At 41.3% G+C, this 12396-nt stretch overlaps 1 protein-coding gene across 1 annotated transcript; it reads left to right on the top strand.

The window, feature by feature from the left end:
• The first annotated feature begins 1127 nt into the window (after positions 1-1127).
• Positions 1128-10781, top strand: hunk (hormonally up-regulated Neu-associated kinase). The gene is made up of 9 exons (XM_023962652.1): positions 1128-1744; positions 4143-4435; positions 4933-4988; positions 5199-5334; positions 5429-5556; positions 7126-7252; positions 7350-7518; positions 7708-7870; positions 8580-10781. The coding sequence occupies exons 1-9, from the start codon at positions 1505-1507 to the stop codon at positions 9326-9328; spliced, it is 2061 nt and encodes a 686-aa protein (XP_023818420.1). The 5' UTR covers positions 1128-1504; the 3' UTR covers positions 9329-10781.
• The last annotated feature ends 1615 nt before the right edge of the window (positions 10782-12396 follow it).

Here is a 12396-nt window from a genome sequence, read left to right as displayed (position 1 = left end):
AAATAAAAATTATGACTAAATTCAATGTAAACTAAAAATATCATTGCCTTTGTATTGACACCCTATAATTGTCAGTCAAGTTGATCATTTTGAAAATGATCAAATATGTGTGTGCTAAACTGATAGAATGGTCACATATTGTGTAAATGGAAAAAAAAAATACAAAATACATCAAGTTAAACAAGCCAAAACCAGTCTTCCTTGTTCTTGTAGTTCAAATAATCACCAGTAGAGGGCTCAGCTACACTTCTGTAGAAGTGGTTTAAAATCTGGTGAGGTCTGGAAAGACAGGTCTATTAGTCAAGCCAGTCTATACATAGCACTGATATCTCATTTGACTACAAGCAAACGAACAAATAAATACAGAACCTAGTGCAAAAAAAGAAAAAAAAAACAGGACTGAAATGACCTATTAAAGAGAAACTTGTAAAAAAATATTTAGTCATAAAAGCATTAAAATGCGTACATTTATTTTATAGAGACTTCTGTATGACATTTTCTTTTGTTTGTATCAATCACAGCAAACTTACAATAAACTAAAAAAGTTAGACGAATTAAATCAAGTTTGAGCTTTTACTCTCCACGTTTCACCCAATTATGGAGATAATCTTAATTAGGCCAATGAACACCTCTGTGCGCCATGTGCTTTGTCTGCTGCTTTTTGGCCATTGGATCACGTCCTATGATCTTACACTCCAAGTTAAACGGATAAATGATATAAGTATTGATTGACTTTTTTAAAGTATCATTTAGAAAGGCGTCTGTAATGGCATTTCGGTGCGCCTTTGTGCGACCATGTGCTTGTTTTACGCAAGAAAAGGCTGCAAATGTGGATGTAAAAAATACACACATTCACTAACAATGTTAGATAAAGGTATTTAATCATATTTGCAGTGGGATTGTCGCTGTCCCGTTCTTTAAGAACGTACTTTTTGTTTCAGGCTGCCAAAAACTGGACCCACCCCGCGACACGGTGGGGCGGTGGTACCGGTACAGTTGTTGTTCCCCTTGTTCCCACATGTGCTCCGCCCGCGCGTTCTGATTGGTTTGAAAACTACCACCGCTACCATCAGCGTGTTTTCTCCCCCCCCCCCTCAAACTGAGAAAACGCCCACAAAGAGGACCGGGAAAGTCACTTCAAAAAAGAAAGCACGCTGCCTTCGCAGTATCCGTTCATGTGCTGTTGACGCGTGTACATCCACCGGCTGCATCAGAAGTAAATCCGCACATGTAATGAGACAGATTGCGTCAGTTAGGCTATTATCTTTTTATTTGAGCCGAGTGTCATTATAATCTTAGCTGATACGCGTCTGGGAAACTGCTGAGTGCGCGCACTGGATGCTTGGGTGAACAGGTGGCGCAAACCCCAGTCTCTTCAGTTACCAGAGCCCTACCGATCGGACTTAACGCACGCACGCACCCCACTCCACGCTGAGCATTTATCTGTTCTTTAAGGCGACTGAGACTGGAGCTCCTAAAGTGGACACCTGTCAAAGGAGGTTTGATGGCAGTAGCGGACAGAGACATGGTAGTGGACAACAGCCACCCGTTATGTGAGGGGCAAACCCCAAGCAGCGCCGAGGACGAGGGCGTCCTCCCCGTTACCCTATTAAGTCCCGCAGAGGACATCGTGAAAAACTTTTACCACACCAAACGGGTCGGGAACTACCTAATAGGAAGGAAGCTGGGAGAAGGATCGTTTGCCAAAGTTAAAGAGGGTCTGCATGTGTCAACAGGGGAAAAGGTGAGTGCGCATCATGTTGTAAATTATTGGATTTTTATCTGATTTGTCTGTCAAGTTTCTTGTTTGGCCTCTTTTATATTCATCCAAAAAGAGAAAACAAATGAACGTGTTTGACATTTATTTAAAAAAAAGCTGTAGAAGTTTTGTCTGTTTCACATTTTCTTTAGCATGCATTATTTTATTGCGAGAATCCTAATAATAATTAAGTTCATGTATACTTGATTACTGGGGGTCAGTGTGGTTTTACTCCATAGGAGAAAGCGCTCAGCCGTCTTTGCAGTCAGATCCTTTGTTAATGGGCTCATGGCAGCACCAGCTGTTGACAGTGGCACGCTTTCCTGACAATGTTTACCATTTAATTTTGTCAGTGCACTTGTTTTTGTTAACCTTGACATGAAATAAACCATACTTTTGTATCTTTGCAGCACATTCCAACATGATTCCAGGGGCTACTTTTAAATTCCAAGTGGTTTATCAAATAATCCCATAAATATTTGAAAACAAAAAGGGGATTCAACAGAAGAGATGAGTTTGGGTGTGCGCTCACTCGCTTTGTGAGCCTTTGTATTGTCTGGCGGTGATCTCACCTCTTGAGAGCGCACAGAGGTGATAGGTACAGAGGGGGAAATTGTCCGGCCTATCGGAGAGCAGAGTGTCTACTTGTATATTAAATTGTGTCGTTGATAAATGGGCTTCAGGGCTCATTGGGATTCCGAAAGCGCAGGGTTTTGATGTGGCCAACCATTGGCCACTGGATACCTTTGTCTCTGGCTTTTCAGGTTTTTTTTTTTTTTTGGAGAGCAGCCAGGAGATTTGCATATTACAAAAACACGCACCTTGCGCCATGTGCGTTCGTGATTTTTACATACCTCAAATGTAACGCATGATTTTTTTTTTGTTTGTTTAGTGTTAAAAAAAAAAAGTAAAAAAGTGAGGTACTAAAGTCAGCCGCCTCCTCTTCTGTTGTTGTGGGGAGGAAGCGGCTCCTTCTCCTCCAGTCTTTGTTGGGGATGATGCAAGCTGAGGCAAACTCGCAGCCAGTCTCCCCTTTTTCATTCACTGAATAGACAGGCAGTGTGGGGGGGGGGGGGAGTGCAGGGCAGTGAGTTTATCCAAATAACAGGAAATTAAACACATAACCCCCTCATCATTTTAAATCTTGATTAGGAAAGTTGGAAAGCCAGAATAAGAATTTGGTGGTTCATTCAAAAAAAAAAAGATGGGTTGAAAGTGAGCAGAGGTGAAAGGTGGGGTGGGGCCTCCACAGTCTTAGGGGGGTTGTTTGAGAGGTCACATTAATATGTTTTTACTGTCTGTAACCCACTTTCCCCTGTATATCCCCCCCTTCTGTCGGAGGGGTGCCTGATAAACAACTGACGCCCCCGAAGCCCCCTGGCAGAGTGCACCCCTCCCCCTCCTCATTCCACCACTCCCCACATATAGCAGCCTACTGTAAATACCCCCCCCCTCCCCCCAGATCCCCCCTCTCTCATCCAGTGATGTAAACAGGGCCCATCCATAACGGCTAAGTGTGGGCATGCGGTCAGGTTGTAAAAAGGTTTTCAGAAGTGAATCAATGATCAGAGCGGGAAGGGTGGACATAAAAACCAAAGGCAAAGCTGAAGGGCAGAAGAAAGAGCGGACAACATTTGACCATATTGTTAATGGATATGGTTATTAGTTCCACTTGTCATGCCTCCCCATGTCTGTCCATGCTCTCCTTGAGATGATTTGTATTGTGAGGTGGGCATGTTCTTGAACTCAGTCTAGACAGGACACAAGGACTTACGGAGAAAGAATTAAATAGAGCATGTGTTTCATTTGAATGAACAAAGTCCTCCTGACATTGAGTTGAGGACTTGTTCTTGAATTTTTACAAAGACGTTCTTCAGGTCTCTTCTTCAAAAATACAGTACCAAAAAATAAAACAATAATAACCCCTCATTTCTAAAGTGTTTCCGTTTCACAGCACTTTCTTTATATTGGTTTAGAAGCAAATGGTGGGAACTCTAATTGTCCATTTGGCTCTGGCATCTTCTCAGCATATAGGATAACATTTGCTTCTTATTGGTTTATGGGGGTTCAGTAACCCCTCTGACTCTCCCACACTCAGACAGCCGACCCCTCCCCACAGCCTCAGGGCCTGTTAAGTGCTTGCTTTGCCCCACTGACACTCTGACAACAGCTGTGAGTGACATTGTAATGTTGAGTTGTACATCTTTCGACAAAGATTAAGTGGTTCATCACCTGTTACAGGCCATTGAAATTTGACCTTAAAGCGCATACCAAGGCAGGGCCTGTACATTCTTTGGTATCATTTACGATACCACATGGGCTAAAGGTTTTAATGGAGCTAACCATGTCTTCATCCTCTCCCGGCTCTTGATTTGTTGCTTAGGTGGCAGTGAAGGTCATCGACAAGCGGAAAGCCAAGAAGGATTCGTACGTAACCAAGAACCTGCGACGCGAGGGCAACATCCAGCAGATGATCCGCCACCCCAACATTGCACAGCTGCTGGATATCCTGGAGACAGAGAACAGCTACTACCTAGTGATGGAACTGTGCCCAGGCGGAAACCTCATGAGCTGCATCTACGACAAGAAACATCTGGACGAGAGGGAGACCCAGAAGTACATCCGGCAGCTGGTGCTGGCTGTGGAGCACCTGCACAGGGCAGGTGTGGTTCACAGGTAAAAAAAAAAACGAAACAAAACAAAAAAAGATCAACATTCATAATTAATGCAGATTTTCTATTTTTTAAGATCCAAACACCTGTCTTGGAACAATATTCTGATGATCCTCTGCTTTATACATCCCCTTCAATCATAAAGGAAAAACTTAAATTATAGTTTAGTGCAAAACAGATGCATTTTACCAACAACATGTCTGTTTCCCAAGATCTACTGGTCCTGAGAATATTCTTCTCTTTGTTACTCAAGAGCCTGTCACAATGAGGTGGTCTGTGTAGACAACTGTAACAGGATTTCTGAGACTGAAGGGGGGGGGTCTGAAAGTACACAATAGGCTGAAAATCAGCCAGCATGACCCACAATAAGAGGCTTACTTGAGTTTGTCTCAGGGTTTCTTTGTTCTTCTTTTTCCATTGTACATTGATGACACCTTTGTATACGATATTTCACACAGACTTTGCAAGTGCTGACATATGTTATACCTCTCTGTCTTGCAGGGATCTAAAGATTGAAAACCTCTTGTTGGACGAGAAGAACAACATAAAACTAATAGGTGAGCAGGAAGTCAGATTTTACACAACCTTGCTGGATGCAGCAGTGCACACAGTGCCACAGTGTCCTTAATGAGGTCAAGAGCTACTAAACATCCTGTTAAAGCCTTTACGAGCTCTCACCGCAGCGCTAATCTGCTTGTTTGTCCGACTGTAAAGAAAACAAATAAACCTGGAGTGACACTCATCCCACCGCCTTTGTGTCTCCCTAGACTTTGGTTTGAGCAACTGTGCAGGCATCCTGGGATACTCAGACCCTTTTAGCACCCAGTGTGGTAGCCCGGCTTATGCTGCCCCTGAGCTGCTCTCCAGGAAGAAGTATGGACCAAAAGTTGATGTGTGGTCCATGTGAGTTTTCTTTCTTTCTTTTTTTTTACCATGTGTGCACGCAATGTAATGACCCATGAAACGCAGTGTTCATTTGTTTATTGTGATTTTGCAGTGGTGTGAACATGTATGCAATGTTGACTGGAGGTCTCCCGTTTACCGTGGAACCGTTCAGCCTTCGAGGTCTACATCAGAAGATGGTCGATAAGGAAATGAATCCTCTACCTCCTTGGCTTTCCACAGGTAAATAATGAAAGCAACAAAGGTGCAGTTTGACAGTAATGTGTGCTACAAAGACAAATGTGAAAGTCTTTAAAAATTGTATTTGGAAAAGTTCACTGCAAAAACAGCCCCTTTTGAAACAAGTCAAAACCACTTATTCCATTGGAAAAATTTCTTTAAATAAGTTAACGGTCTTACCAAGAATTCTTATTTTAAGAAAAAAAAATCTATTCACTAACGCAAGTTTTCTCAAACTGAGAATATTTTTAATTGGAAAATCTTCATAAGAAAAATTTTCTTCAAAGACAGAATATAAGATTTTTTTTTATTTTTAAACTAGAGAGTCTTTTTACTTTCTTAAGATTCAGTTATTGCAATGTTGCCATTGTTTTTTTTATTCATATGACTGGAAAATAAAGATTTCATCTTTTGATTTAAAATTAAATCTAGACATATTATATCACAGATAAGTAGAGGTGACTGCTGGAGACCCTCATAACGTACAAATAAAGAAAAACAAGCATTGACACAAATCTGTCTAATTGAAAAAAGGGAACCGCATTTAATGTTTTATATTAATTACAAACATGGAAACAGAATTTTTGATTTTTTAGGCGTGTAAATGTTACTGACAGAAGGTTAGAATCGCAGGCCCGTCACACTGCTGTTTTGTTTTAAATGTGAGCGAGGTATGTGAAAGACTATCTCTGAGGCAGCTGGTAATGCCTGAAGGCGCTGGCACTCAACCAGTTTTTAATTTGCAGTTGTTTTTAAGAGAAAATTCTGATGAAAGGTTTTGTGTGGTGTGCGTGCAAGGTAGGCTGGTCCAGTTCTTGAGAAGCTGTGTTCTACACATTAGCGTACACCCTTCTTTATGCCATGACATTCTTGGCTGCCAACAAAATAAAAACCAGGGAACTGATGACTGGTTTGGTTTTTAGATTATTGAGTCAGTTATACCTGAGTGATCAACAATAAGGTAACACAAAGAAATAAAAGTGACGGTTAAATGCCTTCCTTCGACATATTTTTTAGGGGGAAAAAAGTTGACAGGATTGGATTGAAATTAAAATGCCAGAATTTAGGAAATATTCACATAAAACTTAAAGCATTTCCCATGGAAATAACTGAGTGATTATATCTGACTTTCGGGTGTAAAAAGGAAAAACACAAGTCTTTTTGACACATTTTTACCCTCATATAAAAGTTCTAAGACAGCTTTATAGGTAGGTTTATTGGTTTACTAAGAGGCGGTATCACTTATTCATGTCTTAACAGTGTCACTTGCTAATATGCAAACTAAGGAATGGATTAACCTGCTTCTGCAAGTGCGTAATAGTAAGCTATGGATCGCTTTTGTTATGCAACTGACTGAAGGTTGAGAAAGATTATGAATAAGATAAGGACAGTCCAAGCTCTCATTCCTGTCTATGCACTTCTATTATTTTATTTAGAAGTTATTCCAGCCTCCATACAAGTTGTTATATAAAACAGGTACAATAAATGAGTGTGTGAAAAAATATCCTGTGTGATTTGTGTTTAACATGTGTGAAGACGGCGGTTAAGGGTCTTTTTCATCTGTGTTCCCAGGTGCTCTTTGTTTGTTGAAGAAGCTTCTTGAACCTGACCCCAACAAACGTCCAAATATCCACCAGGTGATGGCTGACTCCTGGCTCCAGCTCGCCAATAAGAACACAGGGGCTCCCTACCGCAACAGGTAGATCAACATACGAAACACACCTGGTTACATGTGCCATTCAATTCAAATTATAAATTCAAACTTGTTTTTTTTCTGTCTTATCTTTTAATTTTAGAATCCATATTGAAGAAATGAACCAAAATGTTGTTAGGTATATGACAGTGAAGATGGGCTACAAGCACAGCGAAGTGCTGAGTTCTGTCCTCACCAACCGTGCGTGCCATACCTTAGCCGTCTACTTTCTTTTGAACAAGAAAATGAAGAGGCTTTCCAAGGAATACAGGGTATGTACAACCCCCACACAAGGAAATCATGAACAAGGAATCATAATCTTAATAGCTGTCAGGTGAGCAGTGGAAATAATTTCACCTGCTGCTCACTATGAGGTTTATGGATGTATTATGAGGTACTAAAATGGAACTGCACAACAGGTTTGGCCTGTTCTAAAGGTGCTGTGTACTATAATTGTACAGGAGATGCAGTTCCTGGATAAAAAGGAAGGAGAAACGCAGAAAAATGAATACTTCCAAACACAGTGGAGGAAGCATGTCGATAAACTCACCATCCCCCCGAAACAGACACCCGTCTACCTGGCTGTCAGCAAGGGGCGCAGCAAGGAGAAGAAACACCGAACAGGTGAGAAGAGCACATTTCTTTGCGTAAATAAATTTAGACACTTGTACAAGTACAATGTATTTATTGTGTCTATTTCATCTACTTTTATTCATACAGGGTAGGTTGACTGAGCATGCATGTTTCACACACACCTAGTTACCCTGTCATCCCTCCATCCATCCATTGTTTGTCTGTCCATCCATCCAACCACCCACTCATCTAATCTCCTGAGAAGACACATCTTGGACACCTTGTCAGACAATCATGGGGCAAGACACTAACATTTAATTTAAACAAGTTTACTTGTTGACAGACAGATGAAGTCAGCACTGATTGGAGTAAGTATGTAGGTTGTGAATCAAGTCAAGAAAGTTCAGGCTTTTGTCACCTTTTACCACTGAACGCGGAACAGAAGACACATCCCAGGGGCAAGCTTAGCTTCGTTTTCTTTTTTTTCTTAGACATACTGAGAAAGCCCCACAGGCTATTTCTGGTATTTCACGTTAAGATGAGCTAGTACTTGCAAACTTTAAAGTCAGGGTAGAATGTTCTGTGCATTTCACATATTCTGTCATGATTCATGCGTCATAACCTAGGCACACAAGCTGTGCAGCTGAAACGGTAGCTGCAATACTGGCCTTACAATTCATCTGTAGCAAGTTAGGCAAACAACATTATGTATTTTTTTATTTGAAAGTAAATAAACTAAGGTCTGCTCTTTTCTCCTCAGGCCTCTTACGGGCCCTAGTTGGTGGCCATCGTAATTCACCGCTAGCGCCGCCTGGTACCGTTGCGTCTTCGTCCATGGAATATCTCGAGATCCACCCACTATTTCCAACCACCCCTCAGCAAAGAAGGCGTTTGGCTACCCTCCCGCAAGTTAACACGAGTCCAGAACACAACATTCCTGCTCCGCCTGCACCATCACCCATTGGTATGCACTCCTTTGGGTCACTCTGCAAAGCTGAGGAAATTGAGGACACACCCTCCACACCCTGGTATAAGCTGACCAATGGTACCCTGTCGCCGCCACGGCATGTCTCTGCTTTCCAACCTGACTCCTCCTACCTAAAAAAGGCCACAATACCCAGCCCCCCTGTTCTCATAGTGAACCCACAGCCTAAGAAGAGTAAGTCTTCCGATTGGTGCGGTTCCTCTGACACCAGTGGTAGCCCCCCAAGCACAGTTGGAAGCCCTCCAGGAACATCTGCTTTCAGTCCACCAAAGTCTGCCTTTAGTCCACTTAACCCCACATCGGCGTTCAGTCCCCCATCCAACAGTGGAAGCAGCGATCCAGAGAGTCCGACACACCGCAGTAAGTTTCCCTCCATGGGAATCGGACACATCCTGAAGAAGAAGGTCCAGCTCCAGCCATTCACTTTTCGACCTGAACAAGTCACAGAAGAAGTGGTATCACCACCTCCCTACCCCATGCAGACTCTCCTTTGTGCTTCAGGAGCACTAAAGACCCTCTGTTGAGGGATACAATGCAGAAGAAACTGAAGTATGATAGACTGACTCAAGGCCCTTCTCAGAAGAAAGGTCTTCCGGAGCGGCCTTTTAAACTGTGAACTGCCCCTTTACTGAGACACTTTTCATAACACCTAATTCTTACAAAAACTGGGAATTTCACATAAAGTACCTCAATTGTTATACTACCTGTTTAGTACCAGGTGGTGATACTTAGAAGATGAGATTGAAGTCAGATCCTTGAGCTAAACCACTCTGTCCCAGAGACAGAGTGGAGTTGGGACATCATGTATTATGGGCCTTTGCCATAAAACTCACACACACTCATACACATAAAAAAATGTATCATAGACCAAGTCAAAGGTAATCTTTTGTTAAATATTTCTACAACTTGTTTCCGATTAACCCGTATACTGATTCACACCAGCTAAGTGACCCCAACTTTTCCCCTTACCTTAAAGTACAAGTGTAAATGTTTTTAGTCTTTGATAACTCTGTGTGATAGCCTCAGACTTCCAGCCAGCTGGCACTGTATAGGAAATGCTGGCTGAGAAAGTCCACTGCACTGCTCTTGAAAACCAAAACCTATTGTAACAATAGTGTTGAAGCGTCTTTTTACCTCACTGCACTCAAGTACGACTTGCTTGGATGGTGCCACAGCATTACAGCGCGTAAGCATAGATAGAATCACGTCGAGTATTCACAAAGAATACAGCCACACTAACTTAACTTTAAGTTAAGTTATTAACTTAACTTTGAGGTTACTAATAACTCATATTTCTAGTTCTCTAACTTTTCATATACAAGTGTCACATCTCTTTTAAGACCTACAGGGAAACTCATACAGAAAAAGTCTTAGAACTCACTTTTTACACAGTAGGACATTATAATGGGATTTTAAATGACTATAGGATCAAAAGCCTTTTAGAACTAACACACCTCAACGATGGCTGAGGGAATGAAATGAAAAAAAGTGACTTTCATGAAAATATTTCATGTCTTTTGTCTTAACTTTGTAGTTTGTGCAATAGTTCTAAGTGTCAATTGGAATGATGAGTATTTGTCACAAGCTCTTTGAGTGACATGAAACTTGTTCCTGTAAATAACAGTTCAAACCCTGTACGCCATGTGCAAGTGGAGCTCTAAAATTGCTTTTAAAAAAAAAAGAAAGAACAAAGGGTTCCATAAGCACATGACGAGGCTTTTTTTTTAATATTAAAAATGTTGTCGAAACTCTTCCTGTCCAAGAAAAGTTGCATGGGTCTAAGTGTATTGTCAAGCATTTGATATGGTCTTTTTTAAAACTGTTTTTCTGGCTAAAACGGAGATTCATACGGACTCGAGGGGGGGCCTTTTGTACGTTTTTTTAACGGGTGGTTTTGTTTGAGTGTCGAAAGATTTCTATGCTGTATAATTTTTTTTTAAATATATGATGAACTCCTTGTCTGTCTGATCTATCAAATGCCTTTTGTTGCTTCTCTGTCTTCACTTCCGTACTGTTTGAGTAAACAGTTTTCTGCTGGTAAACTGGAAAGATCGAACAATACACATGAAATGATGCTGGAAAAGGGTTATTCATTTTCCGTGGAATCCAGCTATCGTTTTAATTAATTCACAAGTAACACATAGCCGCAGGTCTATTTACTTCTTTCCAAATCTTCCATCTTCTGTAGAACCTAAAGTGAAACCATCTCCGGGGAAGGTTTTAGGTTACTTTACAGCCACTTCGTCCCAATTGTATTGCATCCGTTACAAGTTTTCCCAAAGGACACCTTTGCTGGGTCTCATTTAAAGTCACTGGTGTGTCCTAAAACAGAAACACTCCAAACTCTACTGATACCCAAACCCCTCCCTCATCGCTGACACACACGCCGATGGTAGACACTAATCTACTCAGCTGTGGCTCCCCTGTCCACATGATAAACATCTTTGGGTGACACTGCTATGTCGAGACAAAGAGGGGGGCGGGTCTCTGAGGACAAACACACGAACAGGGTGACACAAACAGGGACGCCTGATTTAATCGGCCTGGCTAAGCTGATAAAAGCAGAGGGGCAAGAGTGGCCCTAAAATGCATTAAAAGGCAGAGCCCTTTGTTTTTGCAAAGACAAGCCGGAGTGTTGGTAAAAATCCCTTGACGCTCTGCTGAGACAAACAGCCTGTGGCCATGAATACTAAGGCTTAAACACAGCAAAAGGATCCTTTAGGACACCAACAGAGAATCCTGCAATAGTGTGGAGCAAAACTGTGTTCACACCTGACGCACACAGAGGAGCCGCTTTACCTCAGGGGAACATCACTGCATTAATTCCAAATATCCTCCCTCAAACTGACATTTTCACAAAGTCCTACAACAGTTTCTAAATACTTTTTTTTACTCTGTATAAAACATTAAAAGGCATTTTTTCATGAAATAATTATGATTATAATGTGTTCATTTCTATTTTAGGTTGCTTTTATTCTGGAAAGCTTAACATAAGGAAATGAAAGTACAAATGTTTATTGCATCAGAATGTCAAATTTTATGCTAAACTCACATTAATTTGGCAAATTAATAAGTAAATATTTCTCGCCGTGTATTGCGATCCTCACACTAAGACTGAAAAAAAAGAAATCAGACTTTTTAAAGTCATAAAAATATCTTTTTCAAATTTTTACCAAAACAAAAAAATTGAAGACTTTTTTTAACAACAGTTTTTGGGAAGAATAAAAAACACATCTGGTGTTTCCCTTTACAGAGTTGGCAAACTGTCCACTTACTGTCCAGCAGGACTTTATTTCTGTCAATCTGTTCAGGCTTAGATCCTGATGACACTAATCCTGTTTTCTGCCCCCTGTTCGTCACATATACATGCACACATGCTCACACCAGGGTGTCACTGGCAATGAGACGAGCCTTTGTGTCTGAGAAAAAAAAGAAGAAAAAAAAGTGGCATCCACTGGGAGAGCAAACTGGACATCCCAGGTCACTCTCGGAGTGACCGGTGTCGTCTCACAAAGAGCAGAGGAAGATGTCCCTGAAGAGGAGTAGAAAAAAACAAACAAAAGAAACAAGCAGATGTTTTCTAATGAAGCAG

The sequence above is a fragment of the Oryzias latipes genome, chromosome 14, assembly GCF_002234675.1.
Source record: "Oryzias latipes chromosome 14, ASM223467v1".
Taxonomy (NCBI): domain Eukaryota; kingdom Metazoa; phylum Chordata; class Actinopteri; order Beloniformes; family Adrianichthyidae; genus Oryzias; species Oryzias latipes.
Note: the sequence above shows the minus strand (reverse complement) of the source record. Positions and strands in the feature narration are given on the sequence as shown.